The 20,029-nt window shown below is 57.1% G+C and overlaps 2 protein-coding genes across 2 annotated transcripts; one reads left to right on the forward strand and one right to left on the reverse strand.

Moving 5' to 3' along the window:
- Positions 1-454: 454 nt before the first annotated feature.
- BESB_001700 (uncharacterized protein) lies at positions 455-5,466 on the reverse strand (the record flags this gene model as incomplete). Its single annotated transcript, XM_029358925.1, has 5 exons — positions 455-473; positions 880-1,007; positions 1,502-1,606; positions 2,116-2,183; positions 2,559-5,466. The coding sequence occupies 5 exons, from the start codon at positions 5,464-5,466 to the stop codon at positions 455-457; spliced, it is 3,228 nt and encodes a 1,075-aa protein (XP_029221837.1).
- A 4,389-nt stretch (positions 5,467-9,855) lies between these two features.
- BESB_001710 (leucine rich repeat-containing protein) lies at positions 9,856-19,745 on the forward strand (the record flags this gene model as incomplete). The annotated part of the gene is made up of 17 exons (XM_029358926.1): positions 9,856-10,295; positions 10,524-10,585; positions 11,141-11,189; positions 11,781-11,914; positions 12,421-12,496; positions 12,875-13,000; positions 13,353-13,439; positions 14,047-14,782; positions 15,397-15,448; positions 15,659-15,705; positions 16,107-16,382; positions 16,913-16,996; positions 17,323-17,432; positions 18,050-18,233; positions 18,747-18,800; positions 19,160-19,347; positions 19,688-19,745. The coding sequence occupies 17 exons, from the start codon at positions 9,856-9,858 to the stop codon at positions 19,743-19,745; spliced, it is 2,763 nt and encodes a 920-aa protein (XP_029221838.1).
- Between the last annotated feature and the right edge of the window lie 284 nt (positions 19,746-20,029).

The following is a 20,029-nucleotide window of genomic DNA, read 5'->3' on the forward strand; positions in this document are numbered from 1 at the left end:
GGCGGGGCTGCTGCAGTGTCTCAGCGTCCGCGATGGGATGGGCGCGCGGACGCAGCAAAAACTCAAACACAGCACGGACTCACACACCTCGCAACAGACTTGACTCGAAAGACTTCGTCAAACGCCGGTAGCAGCGGCCCTCGACTGAGAGCCGAGGGCAGGCTGAAACAAACGCAAACACAAAGCCTACATGCGCCTCCTCGCTTCTGCGCAACGACCGACAAGCGCACCAGCTCCTCGCTCTCTCACACTGCCCGCTCTTCTCCACCTCTTCCCACGCTTCTCTCATTTCCTTTCTTCAAAAACCCGCACACAGCCTCGCTTTTTTTTCGACAACGTGCACATAACTCTACTCGAGAGACAGAGAGAGACGGCGCGAAGACGACCAGGACGCGAACCGCGTGCGCCAAGGCGAAGAGCAGACCTGACGTGGAAGCGCGGTGCACGGCCGTCATCACCGGAAACCAGAGATCCTGTACACACAAAAGACAGAAAACACACCCGAAAAACATGACAGCGAGGAAAATGAAGCGAGAAAAGGGCTTTTTCCCTCTGACGCATAGGCGGCCTCCAAGGTGGTGAAACCCTGCAGCCCGAACGAGGCACCATTCGTTCCATTTCGTGAGTTCGCTTCTTTTCGCTCTGCTGAGGAGATACAGGGAGAGACTCTCAACAAGAGACACCCGAGTCATCTTCTCCCTCCGCAAGTGTTCCACGTTTCGTCCTTGAAGGCGCCGTCTGCCTCCTAGTGCGGCACTAGCTACTACGTGTGGCTTCATCTTTTAGAGCAGAGATACGTTCGGGGATCGTGGAAATCTTTTCGACCGCTCGTTTCCTTTCTAAGATTCTCGCGCGAAGGTCTCTTCATCGCCGCCTCACCAGGGGTGCACCAGGGCTTCGTCCGCAGTCATGCGGTTCCTAGGATTTCGAGTCAACAACCTGGCGATAAAGTCCTTCGCTTCGGCGCTGACGCAGCCCCAGTAGCGGTCGTCGAACTCCAACTCGCCCTGCGAAAAAACGGAAAAAAAAAGCGCGAACTGCCCTCGGATGAGAGACACAGGCAACGCACGAGCCGCCACAGAGAGGTTACGCGGCCACAGAGGGCGATGACACACTGGAGCAGAGGAACGTTCAAAGGAAAGAGAAATACTTTGCACGCATGCGCATGCAGACGACCTCATCGCTAGTCTATGGACAACATGCAGGGGCAGCACAGTCCGCGTCATATTTACAAATAATTATGCAGTTTCACTAATTTTTCAGCAGTTTATTACATTAAAAGATTCTCAGTTTGATTTTCCTTGAGCCCATAATTGTACGTAGATTTTTGTTTTTTAGTGATTCAGTTGAAAGAGGTCTCGACCAGATGTGGACGAGTTGCCCAGACGCCCGCCACCAGATATGCAGGCGCTCACACACTCACATTTGAGCAGCGCGATGAACATCAACCCAAAACGTGCGGAAAACGACAAATATTTGCCTGTGCACGAAGTGAACTTACGTTGATGCACTCGCTTGGAGGATAGAACGGCTCGTAGCCGCCAATCATCGTGTAGACGATGACGCCGACTGCCCAGAGATCGATTCGCTCGTCGTACGGCTCGCGCTGAAGAAAAAAAAGAAGCTTTGTAAGGCTAAGAAAAATCGCTTTCTGAGGCCAACTCAGCACACGATCGCGTGAACATACTTTCTACAGAAGCAGCTATCTCCACGCATATCTATATATGGACATATAGATACATACATATAAACATGCATGCACGCGCACGGATGGGTCGGAGAAGCGCTCATGGATATGTATCTCGCGGTTCGCAGAAACTTCTCCTTGCTTCGAAACCGTTTTCACAACATGCATTCACGAGATCTCAACCAGACCTATGCGAAACGGCAAAAAAGGGGAGAACTGCACTTCGCGCGGCGCCCACGCGAGAAAAGGCACATCATATATATGGGTGTGTAAATAAACATGTATGCACATGGACATGCAGCTACAGGATAACGGAAGAATCTAATTCCACCCCTCAAAAACCCAAGCGGGCACGTCCTCGGCTGCGTTCCTTTAAGATAGAAACACTCGCTTTTGGTCCCCCGCCTCGAGTTTTTTTTCTTCCATACCTGCAGGAGTTCCGGCGCGAGGTATCCGTGGCTGCCGCGAAGCTCGTCGCACCTGATCATCTGCCCGCCTGCGCCAAATGGAGATTCACACGGACGGCGGAGATCAAAGATCACCGCCCACTGATTTCACTTAATCAACGCGAAGACGATCACGACGCAGAGACGCCCGCGCGCCGAGAGTCCGCGCCCATAAAACCAAACACGCTCTGCCGCATAGCGAACAGGCGGTGTGTTGTCACGCTTCGTTCCCACGCAGATCCTAGGTTCCAACGTTATGGGAAGACGCCCAGGGAAGCAAGAACCCTGGGAGACGCGACCCAGGGCTACCGCAGACTACAAGAGGCGGAGACAGAGAGCCACGTGGCACGCCAGGCGGAGAAGCAGCGCAGGAAAATTTCTTGCATGCACAGAAGGGAGACGCGCGTGCGAGTGGAAAGACTTACGCTTGACGTGCTGCGCGAGGCCAAAGTCGCACACTTTGATGACGACTTTATCGAGCTCGTCGGGCACTTTGGCGAGCCCGTTGCTGCAATCGAGAACGGAGACCGCGGCGGGCGCCGACTGGGACTCTGCACAGCTCTCTTCTTCTTCCATCTCTTCTTCTCGCTCCGCTTTGCGGTCCTTGGCCACCTGCGGCGCGTCGCCGTCGTCGTGACTTGCACTGCGCCTTCCTTCTCGGCACGGAACGTCGACAGGCAGCGACCGGGTCGCGAGGGGGGGAGAAGGCACGGCGCGGAGAGGCTCTTCCGCCGGCGGGGTCCCGGGCGCGCCGGGCGACTCGGGGGCGGGGGTGCTGGGCGGTCGGAAGACGAGCAAGTTGTGGGGTTTGATGTCACAGTGAATGATGCCGTTGCCATGGATGTAGCGAAGCGCGCGGAGAATCTGGACGCAGATGTGGCGGACGACTTGCTCGTCGAACGCCTTCATCTTGGTGATGTTGTACAAGTCCCCGCACGTGGCGAAGTCGAAGAACATGAACATCTCGTGCTCATCTTCGCCCGCCAAAAGCAGCGGAAGCACGTTCGGATGCTCCAGCTCCTGCAGCAGAAGCACCTCGTGCCGCGCTCGCAAAAGTTCGACGGAGCTCGTAAGCCGGTCCTTGTGCGTCACCTTCACGACAAGCCGCTTCGCGTCTTCTTCTGCTTCTGCCTTCGCGGCGACTCGGTCTCCCTCCCCTTTCTCTCTCCTTCCTCGCTCCCGGCGCGCTCCCTCCTCCCCCTCCTCAGCAGCCGCACACGCGCTGCGGGGCGACCGCGGGGCGGGCGAGGGTGAGAAGGGCCGCGCCTCAGTCATCTCCGCGTCTTCTTCGCGCATGTCACCGATTCGCGCTTCCTCCGGCTCGGCGGCCAGGCGTTTGTTGCAGGCCTCCTGCTTCGCCGCGCGCGGCTTGGCGTCCGCCGCCACCTCCTCGTCGACGTCCACGCACATCTCTTCCTCTCTTGGGCGCCGCCTGTCGCGGAGCTCGCCGCGGTCTTCGGATCCTCCGCGGGCCCCCGCGAGCTGGCTGGGGAGAAGCAGGTGGCGATGGTTCACATACGACACCGAGAGCGGCAGTTGCGAGATGTCAATCGGCCGCTTCCAGCTGCAGAAGCAGACTGTGTTGCTGAATCCTCTGTGGAGGATCCTCCCAAAGTACAAACCCTCGAAAAGCAACACCCTCGTGCCAGACACGTCGATCAAACGCCGCTGCGCAAGCGCCGAGGCGACAGACACGTCCTGCGTCGCTCGCTCAGCCAAGGGCTCCAGGCAGGGCGACGAACGCGTCGCCGCTCGGCTTCCCGCCGTCTCCCCGCCAGCTGCGGCGCCGGTCGACTCCACGGCAGCCGAGGAGGACCCTGCGGAGCCTCCAGACCCCTGCGAGGCCCCGGGCCTCCCGGCTGCGGCGCCCGCCCCGCCTGCGAGAGGCAGAGGCGGAACGACCGGCGAGCAGAACGAGGTGGAGAGCGGCGGCGCAGGGGGGGGGGCGGCGTGGGAGGGGGTGGGAGAGAGGGCGCTGAAGGGCGAGGCGTCGGCGCGAGCTGGGTCGCAACCTAGCGCCGCGAAAGAGGCGGAGGGAGATACTCCGCGGACCTGCGAGGCAGCGTCCGCCGTCGCTGCTGACGCTCGCGCATGGAAGGCAGAAGTGGCAGCGGGAGAAGAAGAATGGAGAGCAGGAAGAGAAGCGGAAGCAAAAGCGGTCTTTGGTGGCTGCGCTGCCGCTCCATCTCGGCCGCCCAGCGGTGCCCCGGCGCCCCTCCCGAAGGGCGAGAAAGGCGACCTCGTGGAGAGAGGCGACACAGACGAGCCCGACGCATCCGTGGCCGCTCTCGCCTTCTCAGTCTCGGCCTGCAAGAGAAACGAAGACCGACTAGCAGTGGCCTTCGCGCTGAGTTTCCCTCGGTTCAGCCTACGCGCGCCACGCCACGAGGGAACGCGCACGTCACCGCTCGCGACGAGGCCGGCGCCTCCGCTCCCTGGCAGCGGCGGCGCGAGGCAGCTGAAGGGGCAGATTTGAGACGAGACGCCTGCGGGGCTCTCCCCGACGGGCGAGCAGAGCAGCGCACCGGGGAGGAAGAGTGTCGCAGATTTCCTCTCGCTCTCGGACGCGAGATCCAAGCCGAACTCCGCCGCGCCGCCGGGCGACGCCGCCGAGGCCGCTGACCACGCAGAGGTCTGGAAGGAGGAGACTGAGAAGGCCAGCGATGCGCCGAGGTCACCTTCCTCGCCGCCCTCAGGGTCGCGCCCGCCGAGCGGTACGCGGAGCCGATGCGAGAGCGGATACTCGAGCAGCGAAACGTGTGAGACGGGCGAGTCGCGGAGGCAGCAACAGGGCACTGGACAGAGCGCGCAGCTCCCCAGTTCGAGGCGACAGGTGCAGGTTGTCGGGTGACACGCGGGTAGAAAGCACGCCTCAGACGGGAGAGAAGACGCGCAGGAAGAAAACGCAGAGGCGAGCAGCGAAGACGGCGGGGAGAAGGAGTCGTCCGGCGGTCCGGGGGCGTGCGCAAGCGACGCATGCGAGGAGACGACTTCCATTATCTCCGCCCCGCTCTCTTCTCCTCGGGGAAACAAATCGCTGCGGCGAGCGGCCACAGACGCCCCGGACGGCGCCACCAGAGCGGCACGCGACGAGCGAGACGAAGAAGACCCGGAGAACCCGGCCGCAGACGCAGAAGGGGCGGCGGCGGTAGGGAGAGGAGAGGCCGAGACTGGAGACGGCAACGGCGAGCGAGAGACGGAGCGAGAGGCGCTGGGCGACGCAGCTCGCGGGGCTGCACCGGCCATGATCCTGCGCGTTCTCGTGGTCGAGGTCCAGCAGAAGCAGAAAGCAGACTCTAGAAGCAGCCAGAGAGAGTCGACTGAAGTCAGCATCAGGAGGGCGAGACGGACGCGACCTCAAGAAGAGTGCGGCGAAGCGCGAACAAGCGACGAAACGGTGAAGCAGAGAAAACCCCGCCCCCGGGGCACACCGCGAGCCTGCGCAGAACTTGGAATACCGGCGGCAGCATCCCTTCGCCCGTAGCGCGGCCCCGACGGACGCGAAGGCCGCAAAAAAAGATCCGATGCCTGGGCAAGGTCCGAGTTGCGGCGATCACATGTTAGGAAACGGCGAGCCCACCACCCGCTTCGCGAGTCCGCCCCCACGAAGTCGATTTTGTCTCGTGTGTCCCGCCGCCTGCCTGCCTATCTGCACAGAGCCTCACGAGGAAACAGGTGCCCAGGTGAACTCCGCACAGCAACCGCACTTCAAATGAACGGCGGCTGGGAGTGGGAAAAAACTCGAGCAGCGGCGCGCCGCGAGTCGGGGTTCTCCGGAGAGGAAAAAACACGTCACGTGTAGATCCCGCCTTCTCCGTGACAAATGCACTCCCACACTTGCACCACACAAATTGGCTCCGATCCTTCCAACGGCTGTGACGACTGAGGTAAACAGTGCCGAGGCCCCGCTAGAGTCGGCCCTCAGTCCAGATGCAAACGCGCCTCAGCGCACAGACACAGAGATACGATGCGTTCACGAATTCGAGACGAGAGACAGCATTCAGAGAGAGAACCGACACACCGTTGCGCCCAATCTACGTCGTGAGGCTGTCGTTCACACGCAGGGGAATGGGACAGCGTCGCGGCCGCAAGTCCAGCGGCTGTTTAGGCCGGCAGGCAAAGCAAGGAAGAAAAAGTCGCGCAGCGAGCAAGGCAGACCCCCGAGCAGAGAGAGCCCCGCGATTCGCCAGCGCGGAAGCAGATGCGCGGTGAGGAGCAGAAGGGCTCCGCGTTTCAGAAAGGACGCTCACACACTGCGTCGGCACACAGGGCGGTTGCAAATGGCGCACCAGCAGCAGCGGGGCGCGCGCGGCGCAGTGAGAGAGATAAGCATAGGTCAGTGGAGACGGGCACGTCCTTCAGACAGAAGCACGCATGGACGCGGGAAACTCAGAACACGATCGCTGTACGCCGGTTTCAACGGGAAGACATGCCCTCCCCAGGCTCGTCAGGTGGCCTCATACCGACCTAGAAGGCGAGGACTGAAGCAGCGCGTCGGGCGAGAGAAAAAATCGCTGAAAATAGACGGAAATGCTGCAACTGTGAGGAAAAATCGGCGGGCGCCAGACACATGGACGCCACTCCCTTCTCTTCGCTTCGGCTTTCACCGGAAGGAACAGAGGCATCGTACGCTCGCAAGAGGATCGGCATCCCCAATTTTTGGCAAACGAGAGGAGCAAAGGAGCGCAGTCCACGACGAGGCGTCCACTCTTGCATTCAGCCGATTCCCGCGAATTCGCGGTCTGCCCCGTTCGCGCCACAACGCGAAAACGAAACATGCGGAACTGGAGTTCTGGTTGAGAAACAACGTGGACGCTTCAGAGGACCGATCCAACCAACAAATCGACTTCCGCACATGCATCGCTGACAGTGTCCGGGACCTCTCGCGGGAACTCCACAGCGGTGCGGGGGCCGAGGGGAGTTCCTGTGGGTCCTTCCACGAGGCAACGCGAGCTCGAAATATGTACCAGTTCCTCGCAGATTGACGATTTGGCGAACAACGGAAATCCTGCACCACGACCGAGAAAGCGCGGGAGTGTGCCTTCCCGTGACTCGAAACGGCGAAATTCAAATATTCGGCAGGTCCGCGCACACTACGATCCTTTCCCGTCGGCCGTGGCCTCCGGGGCAGCCGACGGGAAAACATCAGCGCGCGTTCGTGGACCGAAACCCTTCCATTTCTCGCTAAAATCACCGTGAAATGTTGAAGAGCACCTCTGGGGACTCATGTGCAGGCGTGATGCCATTCTCCGTTCCTGCATCGGCTCAACGCGTCGACCTCTACGAACCCGAGCTCGGGGCTCTCGCGTTTCAGCCGCGGCCCTCCCGCTGAAGAGGCATTCACCAAGGCAAGTTTGCGCTGGCTGAATTGAGAACCGAAGCGGCGTTGCCAGCTACGGTTTCCGTAACGGAATTGACCTCAAGAAGATTCACCTGAAAGAAATTCCATCGTCTCAGCTCAAAACAGGGGCTTCCTGCCCAATGCGTTCGACGGGAAGCAGGGAAAGCACCGCCGGCTGCTGGAACGAATAGAAACAGGAAAACCGAGGAAGTCAGACGCTTCCTATAATGCCATACCGCCGGCTTGCTTTGCTAGCAACCTCGTCACAAGACACGCCATCCGCTGGACTTCATGAACAACGCCATACGAGAGAACACTACACCTGACTGCGCGGCTGAGACCTAGCGCGCCCGTGTACGGTTGACACTTCGTTCCCCAGAAATCCCATGCACGCCCTGCAGTGCGCTGGGAGAAGCTCCGGACAGTCGTGAATCCGTTCCAGAAAAGACTTGACGCCGCCTGCTATTCGTATGCATATGCTATACGAATCCAACTAAGGGACGTCACATATGCGAGCAGTCTCCACGAATTCACAAGTAAAGGCCCACCTCACTGAAAGCGTGCTGTCTGACAAGAAAACGTCAAACTAACCTAGTGCCAAACGCGTTGTTCACCCGATAGCATCCCCCTACATCAACGACGTCCGGCTGCCGTGAGCCCTGCTTATTCATCTGTCATCTCCGCTCACTTTACCACTGCTGGCTGAATTGACCGGTCTGAAGAGCTGTATGCCTCTCATTATTAAAGTAACAGGCTTCCCTGCGTTGCCCGTTCAGGGATGCGACAGCCAACGAAGTTGAATGCTGTTTCTTGAGGAGACGTCGCTGCAGACATACGGTGAGTGCCGACAGGGGCAGGTTTTGCTGTAGAATTCTGTCTCCACAGCTGTAATATGGGAACGCAGAGACCGTGAGCGTTACTTTATTGTCAAACCATGTGCAAGAGCTGCGCACAGCAGGCAGCGATGATGTCACTTGTTGGATGGTGCAGCGCAGGTGCACGATTTGGCTCGATGCCAACTTGAGCAGGCTATGCACAGTTGGAAGATCCAGAGGGCCTCACACGCGAGACGCGTACGCGGAACTCATGCTTCTGTGAAAATAGCTTTTGTCGGAAAGAACGCCCTGTAGACGGAGGGACCTCGCGAAGCAAGGTACCGTTTACGTGCGGCGAGGTCCTTCTTTCCCGCCGAGAAATATGCCTTATATTGCTCGTGCATCTTCACGCAGGGCCAGCACCCAGTTACCACGGTTTAGGTGTGTTAGCCGTATTCGGGTGCCCATGTCTTGCTGCGCCAGCTGTCTGAAAGGCGAACAACTCCATATCGGCGACAAGCCGCTAGCACTTTGAAGCACCGACCCTCCCAGCCGGGTACCCTGTTCCTGACCGGATTCGTCCAGCAGCGGCCCCCAGCACATTTTTCTGCAGCAAACAGTCGCGTTTGCTTGTACAGCAGCTCGATTTGTTGAGATAAAACGTGTTTCCGCGGAACCCAAATGGCTGCCAACGTGCACAAGTCGGTTATCGTCCGGCATGCAGCCTCAAGCGCATGCGCAGCATCTGTGCGAGTTGCCTTGCCGTCATGGCAAAGGAGAAACTTAAGACAAACGAAGTGACTCTCCCGTTTTTCGACTTGCTCAAACCAAGAGAAGTCTACTGTCAACTGTAGCTTTCCGTTGTGGGCTGTAAGCGCTTGCGGTACATTTCTGTCCGTTTCGACATACACACTTTTCAGGCAGCTGCCCAGACGTCGAGAAACAAGATTCGGGGTGAGAACCCGCCACTGCACTGCACATCTCTTCTCCGTTGTACTCAGAAGCTCCGAGTTTCACATGCCATGCTGTAGCCCGCCGTTTTTTCGTCCTCGCGCACGTGTCTGTCTTTCAATCGTGTGTTAGCTGTTTTACCTGACACCGTGCGGCACAAACGTGGTTGCCAACTTTTGAGGTGTACATACAGCTAAAGTACGAGCCTCCCGGCGTGCGCAAATACTCTCCGAGAAAGACCTCTACTCCACGGGCGCCTTTATTCGAGCCCCTCTGCGCGAGCGAGAAAGAGGAGAGTATCCTTGCTCGACAGCGCTGTTTACAGAGGGAGTTCAGGATCTGGTAAGGGGCCTGTGACGTGGCAGCTCTCACCGTTTTCCCTTCATCCATGGCCGTCCAGCGTTTCTTTCACGTGTCATACGGGTCCTAAGCGGGGCTTGGCGTTTGAAGGCAGAATGGAGGTCCGGCTGTCTCTGACACTTCGGCATCTTTCACGTTGGACTTGCATTCCGAATAGTAAGACCGACGAGAACTATTTGCCTGTGTGCTCTCGACGACCAAGCACGCATACGGCCTTGTCCTTTCCGCCTCATTCCTGCCTCATCGCGCTATCCAATGGTGAACTCTAGGCGGCGAGAGAAGGAGACTCTCGTCTGTACAGTTTCTTCCCGCGAAGAAATGGAGGGAGAAGGTTCCTGGGATCAATCCGCGGCGGAGAGGATTGATGCACTTCGTGGACAGCCTCACGACGAGGAAGGCTATTCGCCAGCCTCTTGTCCCCATCTGCATCTGTCGCCGCAGACAGTGTGCGGAGGGGAAACACGCTCAACTTCCCCCTTTTCGTCAGAAGGGAGATTCTCGAGCCTTTGCGGGGCCACCATAGAGGGCGGAGATGAGCAGGAGGCTGGAGCTCGAAAACGGCAGAAGACAGATGCAGGTGGCGCGTGTATACTCAGGAAACGGAAAGGCTTCTCCGAAGTTCCACAGGAAGTGCTGGAACTCATTTTCTCTTGCGTTGGCGTGGCCGACCTCGCCAGATGCCTTTGTGTAGCCAAGTAAGGAGACATCGGAGGAGAGGGCGGCAAAGAGAGCAGACGTGCTGGCAGCGGAGGGTCTCCAGATCTTGTTGATTGACCTTTGATGCCCAGGTCCTGATGTCTTGGTTTCAACTGGATCCGCTGGGGGGTGCTGGGACATGGCCCTTCGCGCCTCTATGCACTGGGTCGCCCTCCCGACCGCGACGAATCAGGCTCCTCTGCGTTTCGGCTCGGCCCCTTTCGCAGGTCCTGGCACCCGGCGCTCAATGCAACCCTCTCCAAAACAGTCCGTTCCCTGGGCACTTCGCGTAAGATGCTTTTCCTCTCGATCGAATTCTGCTGTCGTTTCGATCGGCACTGCATGTCTGTAGGGCAGTGAATGCGGCGCTGTGGCTAGCTTCGTGGCTGCCTGTGCAGCAACTACGCATTTCTCTGGCGGCTCGAAGCGGTGTAGAGGGGGGGTTTGTGATGCAAGAGCTCGACACGTACTGAAGTCAATTCCTTTCATGCGGTGGCCTTCACACAGTGCAGTCTTCGGGTGGACAAAGACTAGCACCACTGGGATCCCCAGGGACCTCAGGTAGGATAGGCTTCTGCAGAGTGCACCACTGCCTGTTCTAAACCCTTTTTGGCTCTAATGCTCGCTAATTTTCAGGTTTTTGAGCGCACGCAAGCTTTATCGCCACAGCCGTCTTGCATCCTGAGTCACTCGCGCAGATGACGGAGAGCCTCGCTGCGGCTGAAGTCTGGCTGCTTGTAGTCCCTGAATCGCGTAAAAAGAGTCACGTTCCGAGAGGCATTCAAGAAATCCCGGGCGGTATTCATATCATCTTTCGGTGTGTGCCGGATGTGCGTGCTCTCAGGCAGACTGCTGCCTACTGATGCGCAACTTGAGGCCCTTCTCAAACGATGGTGCGCTTTGAGGCGAGAGAAAGACTTGGCGTCTTCTTCTGAGAAGCGAGGAAGTGCCAGACACGGCAAGGGAACGAACGAAATCGAGTGTAGTCTTCCCATTCTTCTGCACCAACCGACGTGCACATGAACAGGACGCATGTGTGAATCCCGAGTCATCCATACCTGCGGTCGCTGTCTCGGCGGGTCGTCCACTTTCCTCGGGAAATCCCCCCACTTTCATATCTCTTCGTCTTCCTCTCTCCATGGCGGATTCGAACCTTGGTCTACCTGACCGGTCTTTTTCAATAAGCAAATGCAAACTTGAGCGTTGCTGCGACGCGCGAACGTGTGCAGCATTCGACTCTGTGCGCACGCGTTTTGAATCTCTGTCCCTTTTTCTTTTTCATTTCTGCATGTCTCCTTCTGGCGTATATTGAGCTGCAGCGTGATCTTGTATCTCTAGTTTTTGGCACCACCAGTCTCGATTCTCTCCACATCTGGCGTCATTTAGCCTCTCTCCTCGTGTGTGTAGACGCGCCCTCGCTCGTGCGCTGCTTCGATTTCGTGCGCTTCTCGCTCTTGCCGGTGCGATTTTTTCTCATCCCACAGCCCGAGCGTGGAGATCGCGGAGCTAGATTGCTTTCTGCTCACGCCAAAGGGTGCGAAGCTACTGCGCTCCCTGCCGAGCCTCAAGACGCTCGCCCTCACCTCTCTGGATCATCAGACCGATGAGTTCTTCTACGGTGTGTCGCCGTCGCCAAGAGGGAGGCCGGTCTTGACAGAAATGTCGCTGCGGATGTCCATAAGCGCGCCAGAGGCGCAGGATCTACGCGGGAGAGACGGCGAATTGCATTAACATATTCGTACAAAGACTTAGTGATATATAAGCATATCTACCTATATACATACATACATACATACATACATACATACATACATACATTCTTACATGCATACATACATAAATTCTTACATACATACGAACATATGCATGCACCTGTAGATGCATATCTGGCTATCCGTCCCCCCTGAAGTGTGACTGCACGTTCTGCCTCCATTCCAAGTCGATCTATCTGTGGATGTCTCAGTCTATTGGGCGACTTCCATGTCTTCAGCTGCCATCTTTACGCAGCCTTTTGCTGACCAGGCTCGTTCCGTCGAGGCCACGTCGCGGCATAAATGGTATTTGGGGCACGAAGTCGAGTTCTGTCTGTATTCATCCTCCTGGTTTTGTGTGCGGATTTCGCAGCGCTGGCTGAAGTCCTCACCGAGCTCGAGAGCTTCTCCATCGCGCTCTTCGAGAGGAGCAAAAGCATCACGAATGAGTCCGTTTTGTTCTGGACTGAGTCGCTCGAATCCATTTCAGTTTTCACTCCTCTACACGCGCAGCCAGTGCCTCCGTGCTTCGCGACAGAACCTCTTCCGCTGCGTCTTTTCTCCGTCTCTTTTCTTCTTTTCCTTCTTTCCGACCTCTATCTGAGAGTGAACCTTCTCAAACCCCGTTGCTTTGTGGACGGCTCTACACCGGGCACGGGGAGTGTTGTAGTTCTCTTTTTCATTCTCCGCTTGGCGGATATGCGGCGAGAAAACACGTGTGCGGCGTTTTAATGAATACCTCAGTCTCTCCTCCCCTGGAGCCGAGGTGATGCATTAAGACTCTTTTTCGTAGGCCCGGCACTCGGTGATTTTTCCTTTTTCTTCAGAGCGCTGGAGCATCTCGCGAGCAAGCTGTGCAAACTCCGGTCGTTTTCGGTGGAATTTTCGTTCCGGGAAAACCTGGATTTTTTCGTCCTCGCGCTTACGAAAGCCTCGAGGCAGACGCTGCGCCAGTAAGCCCGGCGGCGCGAGACTCCCCGCAGATCGCATGCAAGGATCTCCGCTTCTGAGTCGAGAAAACTTAAACCGAGACAGCAGAATCCGCCAAAAACGTGTCTGAAAACTTCAGTTCTTCTTGTTCTTCTTGCGAGCGCTGCGCAGAGCTGCAGCCCTCGCTGCGTCCTCACACATCATATATATATATGGAATGAATGGATATTTATCAATATATCTATTCATGATCGATTGGGCTTTATTCGTGCTTCCTGGGTATTATGCGCCCACGGTGTCTTGACTGAACTAACTATGGAACTCTTTCTAGGTGTTTTTCGTTTCTCTTATCGGTCCTCTCTCTTCGTGTTTCAGCGTCGCCCTTCACGACGTGAGCCAGGAGTGTCTCATCGAGCTCACTGGTGCCGTTGGAAAGAATCTGCTTTCTTTTTCGTACACCAAGTGAGTTCGAGTGTCTTTCTCGCGTCTGGGGACCAGCATTTCCTTTTCAGCTCCGCATCGATTCTTCCTTTCCTTCTCTGTCGGCGTTTTCCGCGTGCATGCAGCTCTATTATCTGTTGACCTTGTGTCTGAGGCGCCAACAGTCCAGTTGCTTCCCGCGACGTTGCATTTTAGTTGTGTTACACATCTTCCCTTTACATTTAACTAGCTCTAGTAATTCTGCAGATAGTAATTCGCCCTTAAAGACTTCTCAGTTCTTCGTTCCAGCTTCTTCGTCTTTCGTGGGACATGCGGTGGACTCTCGCCTCGCGTGAACCTTTTTCTTGTTTTTTGTCTCGTAATTCCAAGTGCGTGCTGCCTGGATTTTTCCGCCTTGGTCTCTGTGCGTTTTCTCTCTTTTCCTCTCGTTTTCTCTTGTTCTTTCTCCTTCTCTCTCCCTTCTTTTTTTCTCTCTCCTTCTGTCTCGTTGCTGCGCTTGATGCTCTGAGTTTCTGTCTGGGTCGCACTCGGTCCACGGGGTGTCTCCTGAGAGGAGACGCAGACTTTTCCGCGCGGGAGGTTGCTGTGTTTGAGCGGCGTGAGCGGCGCCTGGTGAACCTTTATGCAGGACATCGTCCACGTCGCTGCCGATCTCCGACTGGCTCCTGCAGTACGTGCCGCCGCGCATGCCTGCGCTCACCTCGCTGCGTCTGGTTGACGCTGTCACGCCGGGAGTCCTCGCGCAGGCCGCGTCGCCGCTTTCCTCCTTCCTCGTCGCGGGCAGGAGGCGCAGGCGACGGCGCGACACCGAAAACAGCCGAGCACGAGAGCGCGAGAGACTCGTGCGCCTCGAAGCGCGCGCGCGGGAACGCCAGAGAGAGCAAGAGAGAGAAGCGAGACAGGAAGACAGAGACGAAGAGCAAGAAGAGGCGCAAGAGGACGAGCGCGAAGAAGGAAGAGGGCGGCGAGAGGTAGCGAGGAGGCGGGATGAGGCGACCTGGCCCGAAGGAGACAGGCGAGCGGAGCGGTCGCCGCAGGGCGCCTCGGCAGACAGGGCTCGAGAGGCGGAGCGGAGCGGTGCTGCAGAGGCTCGCCGCGAGGAAGGACACGACAGAGCCGATGGAGGAGCGCGAAGGAGACTAGAGGAAGGCCGAGCACCACAGAGGGCAGTAGACGATGCCGTCGCAGAGGGCGACGGCGAAACACGTGGGGTCCGCAGCGAGGCGCCGCGAAACGTCGCCGCGGCGGAGGAGGAAGCCGCGGCCTTTGCGCGGCGCAGACAAGGTGAAGACGAACAAGAAGAGCTTCGTGCGCGAGGCGTCTACCCCGTGACCCGCGGCACACACCGTCTTCGCCTGGATCGGGTACGCCGATCAATAACCCTAAACCCTAAAGCCGAACGGGCTCCGCCGAGCTATCCAGACATACACATCTATATAGTTGTACATATAACTATATGTAGGTATGTGAATATGCATGCATGCATCGGCAGCGCATGCGGACAACTGTGTATGTGGATATAGACGCCATGTGTTTGTCGTGGTAGGCCGCTCATTCGTTTGAAGCCTCCCAGCATTCGGCCGTAGCAGCTCGCCGTACTCCTGTGCATAATGATGGAAAGGATGCACAAGAAAAATGGTTTTTTCTATCATAGGCGCAGGCGCGTAAGTACCCCCTTTTTCTGTACAGAACATCCTCGCACATACATTTGCATGCCTGCAGGACGATGACGGTGGGCGGCCACCCGACGGAGATTGCGATTTTCTGTTTTTGCTTTGTTTTCGTTTACGTTCGCGGACAAAAATTACGTTCCTTGTCGCGCTCGAGCATGCCTCTACCGTCCCGCCGCACTGTTCCATGTCTTCTGGTTTTCTCCGCCGTGACTTTTTGCTTCCTTCTGGCGTGCTTTTATATGCGTTATCGGGGCTTCAGCCTCTCTTTTCACGCGTTGGCCTTCTCCTTCTTTGCATGTGCGCAGGTACCGCCGCTGGTGTCGCCTGCGGCCTTGGGATTCCTGCGGCCTCTGTCAGGTGCGTGCGGCGCGTTGCTTCGCGTCCTCACTCCTCCCGCTCCACGGCGGTACCTTCCTCACACTCGCCTCGCTTCGCGCTGCCCTCAGGCGCACGCGGCTGCCTCTGTCGCTTCGTCTGTTGTGTCTCGCAGGCCAACTCGAGGTTCTGGCGCTCAGCCGCTCCTTCGGCCTGCCGTTCACCCACGCAACTGACGTCGACTTGATGCAGGTTTTCGCGGACTTCTCGCCTCGCCTGCGCGAGCTCGAGCTGAACGGGTAGGAGGGACAACTCGGGCGCCACCGCGTGAAAGAAAATGAGATTCGGGCGCGTCTTGCGCGCAGTTTCACTCTGAAGCCGCGTGCCCCAGCTACGGGCTCGTGTGTCTGCGCGCCGGCGGTTTCTGGCTGTCTCCCCACTTCGCGGTTTTCGCCGGTTTTTGATTCCTCGCGCTCCCCGCCCCGAAGTCTGTCTCTGCCTCATTCTGGCTCCAACCCCATATCCACATATCTTCGAGTACACACCGCACATCAATATATGTCTATATATACATATTTTTTGTATGTATATATGTATATTTATATCGGGGTGCGTAGTGTGTGAGTCGTCGTGTAGACAGGGGACCAGCGGTTGTTATTTCGCCGCGAGACTCGGTTTTCCTTTGTAAACTCCTCTGCAGATTCACGAAGATGTCAGACGGGTTCGTCCACGAAGTTTTGGTGGCCTGCGGCGGGTGCCTCGGGTCCCTCTCCCCGTGCGCTTCGCGCTCGGCGTCTTCCCCCTAGGCCTCTCATCGTTGTGCGCGTCTCCCTCGTCTTTTGCGTCGCCTTCGCTCTGTTTCTCTCCTTCGACTTTTTCTCCGTGCACTGGGCGATCCACGCTGAAGCTGCGCAAACTCTGCCTCGAGGCCGCGGACATCAGCGACCTCGGCCTGCAAGCGATCGCGGCGGCCCTGGTAAGCGAAACGCCATCCGTATTCTCGCAGCACTCATCTTGATTGTTTTGAGAGCTATAGGGTTTTTTTAGTGAACTTCGTCCGGCGAGCCTGGTGCCTGGGCCTGCCCTCTTCACTGCCGAGACACAGATTTGCATAGGCGCGTCTGCTGGCGTCGACTCATCAAGGAGGCGACTGCCAAAGTGAATGCCACGATGTTCGAACAATTGTATACACACGTTGGCTTTTCTAACGTACGCTGCAAATAAATGCACTTGCTGCACTTAACGTGGTGGCCATGAGGGGAAAGAGAATTTCTGTGAATGCAGCACACTCCACTGGACTGCTTAAGACAGCCGAAAGCATTGGATGACAGATCTGGCGGCGCGAAAACGCTCGCGATGCGCAGCTGCAGGCCGAGTGGCAGCGCTGCGCCGATCGCACCCCTCCTTTTTCGCTGCGCACAGAGGCCTACTCGCTTGTTGGGAGCGTTTTTTTTTCTCTTGCGTTTGAACGAGGAAGCGCTTTTTGGTGTGTGTGGGCGTTGGCAGGGGCGCGAGGCTGAGACGCTCAGCCTCAAGCGCTGCGCGAGTCTCTCCGAGGCGGGTCACGGCGCCATCGCCGACCACTGCCCAGTGAGCGTTCTTCGAGCATACAAAAACAGATGCGCAGAAGAAACTTCCACGATACGAATGTCCAGGAGGGGGCGGTCGATTCGGCGTCTCGAAAGCGTCTTTGTGTTAGATTGGTGGGGAGGGGGAGGCCAGGGGTGGTGAGGGGGAGGCCTGGGGCGGGCGGGAGGGGTGGGCGCGGGAGGCGCGCCGCCGCGGAGTCTTCGCGCTCGGATGACGCCGAGGCGTCTTCTGCCTGCTCAGTTTCTGCACTTTCCTTCGCGTTCCTGCCGCAGAAGGTCACGTCGGCGCGTGTGTGTGCTGCTGCGTCTCCTGGTTGCCTTTTTTAGAATTTAACGTCGCTGAATCTCGGATTCTGCTCAGGGGTCAACGACCTCAGCGTCTGCTCGCTCCTGTCCTGCTGCCCGATGCTGCGCACGCTGGTGCTGAACGACGCGCGGTAAGAAAAATATTCAGATAACGATCTGCTCCATTGCCGCCTTGCCCCGCGCAGAGCCCGGGCTTCTCGGCGCGGAGGATCAAGAACTCTTCCGGCGCGTCGCCTCTCCCTTCCCAAGAGACTCGCGCGGACGGGCGGTTGCACGGCATTAGAAGGCCTCTTCTCGTAGGGACGTTTGAGGCGTCTCTCACGAGGCCTCGCGCCCTGTCGAGTTGTGAAGCGCCTTCAGCAATTTTTTCTCGGATTGTTTTATCCCCCCTCGCATTTTTCAACCATGGCAGTTTGGCTTCCGCGTCGCTGTCTCCTCCCCTCTCCTCTGTCTGCGCCGCCTTGCTTGCATTCTTGCCCAGCTTGGAAGGCGCGGCTCGAGGTTCCCAGTGGGACCCAGCGAATACTGGAACATCTAGCATTTGTATACAAGCTGTACGAGTGCCATGGCATGCGGTTCGGGAGTCACGCTTGGAGGCTGGAAGACGGAGTCGTCATTAATCGCCAGGTGGTCTCCGACGCTGAATCCATAAGCCGTGGCGGTAGTTATCGTGCGACCTATTCAGAAGATCTCGTCGAGTTTGACTTCTTGGTCGATCAACTCGTGTCGCGTCTCTGATGTCGCGCAGCATTTCCGACGTCGCGTTGGAGGCGATTGGAAAGTGCCTCGGGGAGAATCTGTTTGAACTCGCTTTGCATCGCAGCGACCGCATCACGAATGAAGGCCTGAAGGCCCTCGCGAAGTTCTGCCCCAACCTCGCGCTCCTGTCGCTCTCCGCCTGCCCACAAATCACCGACGCGGGCGTCATTCACGTAAACGCGCGATGGAGGTCCTCAGGCTCGCCAAGGGACCTGCACATATATATGTATATCTCAATAAATATTTATATTGACATATTTATGTAGACGCATGTATCTACAGGTTTGGATGAATTTGCGTGTCTAGCCAGCGAGAGATGTATACATCTGCACTGATCCACACATACATGTATAAATGTATATATGTGTATGTGCGAGGCTGTCCTCTAGGACAAGAGCAGTATAAAAATATTTCTACTTTTTACACTTATTCGCGTGTGCACGCATTTGACTTGAGAGAGGCGCGTGTGGGTGTTAGGGCTTCGCCGATGCGAGTGCGAGCGCTCAGGCACGAGAAGCGCGTCAATCTCACAACTGTCTCATATGCAACGCTCCGAGTTTTGATGCGCATCTGTCTCCATGTATTTCCATCTGCCGAGTTTGCGTGACGCGGTGTGACTTTCATTCTGCCCTCGCGTTCAGCATTACTTGAGAGTTTCAAACCTCCAAAATCGCTTGTTTCTTCAGATTGCGCTGTCGTGCCGAAAGCTCCTCAAGCTCCGCCTGGACGGAACCCGCGTGGTAAGTGGGGCATGACCTTCTTTTTAGCGACCGTATGCCAGACACATTGTTGCTTTTTGCGCGGCGCATTCATCAAACGTCGCTCGTCTGCAGAGTCCTCCGCTCGTAGCGTTGTTCGTTTCCCACCGCTCCCTTCACGCGACGCATGCGAGCGGAGCGTTGACTCCACAGACGAGTTTTTTTTTCGCAGCGAAGGACGCCATGCAGATCGCGCGTGCGACTCGTTGTCGCGTTGGTTTTTTGCGCCCGCCGCCGCCCCTCTGCTTCGCCTTGGTCTTTTTTTGGCGAAATTCGTGTTTGCGTGATGAATTGAAAGGCATGAGGGCCTTTTGTTCCTTTTCTGTTCGCCTTCGCTGCAGACCGACTTGGCGATTCGCGCGGTTGCACAGAACCTCCACCGGCTGCGGTATCTTCATCTGCAGCGGTGCGGCTCGGTCTCCGGCGACAGTCTCCGCTGCTTCTCGGCGGAAACGCATCCTTGTCTAAAATGCATCGAGCTCTCTGACCCCCACCGCAAAATATCAAAAGAAGAAATTTGCGCGTTCAGGTAAACCTTCCGCGCCTCGCTGCTGTGTCGCTCTCTGTATTTGATAGTCTTCCATTGGGAGGGTGAGTGCATCTTCCATCCATATACAAACATATATCTACATATGTATGAGCATATATGCATCTAAACCGATATAGAAACTTGTAGATTTTCATAGATGGACTGTGTGTCTGCACCTCGCCGCAGTTTCTACGTAGTCTGGGTGCCAAAAAAAAAACTCGATAAAGAACGATCAAAGTCGTCGCGCTTCAGCGATCAGCCAAAAACTCTGCGCGGAAGAAAGCCCCGTCGCGAAGTAGAAAAAGTGCAACGCACACTCTCCCCTTTTTTGATTTTTCAGAGGGCGGAATCGACCGGCGACGGCGCTGCTGCTGGGCGACGCTGCCGGCGACGAGTGAGCCGCGGAGGAAGTTGGAGACACTGAAGGAGCTTTCCACACGCGCAAAAAATGAACAAAGATAAATGAGACAGGGGGAAGCAAAGCAAGGAACATCAGAGTGCAGAGACCGGCAAAGATCCGCTTCACCAGGCACCAGGCGACGCGAAGCACCCGAAAAGGGAGTGAAAGAGGAGAAGAACAGAAATCTGCGGACTCCAGAGGAGGAGTGCTGAGAAAGGAGAAAGACACATGCGGAAGGCGAACAACGCGAAGGGAGTGTTGAGTGCAGAAAGACGGAGGAAA

This window comes from Besnoitia besnoiti, chromosome I (assembly GCF_002563875.1).
Source record: "Besnoitia besnoiti strain Bb-Ger1 chromosome I, whole genome shotgun sequence".
Lineage (NCBI taxonomy): Eukaryota > Apicomplexa > Conoidasida > Eucoccidiorida > Sarcocystidae > Besnoitia > Besnoitia besnoiti.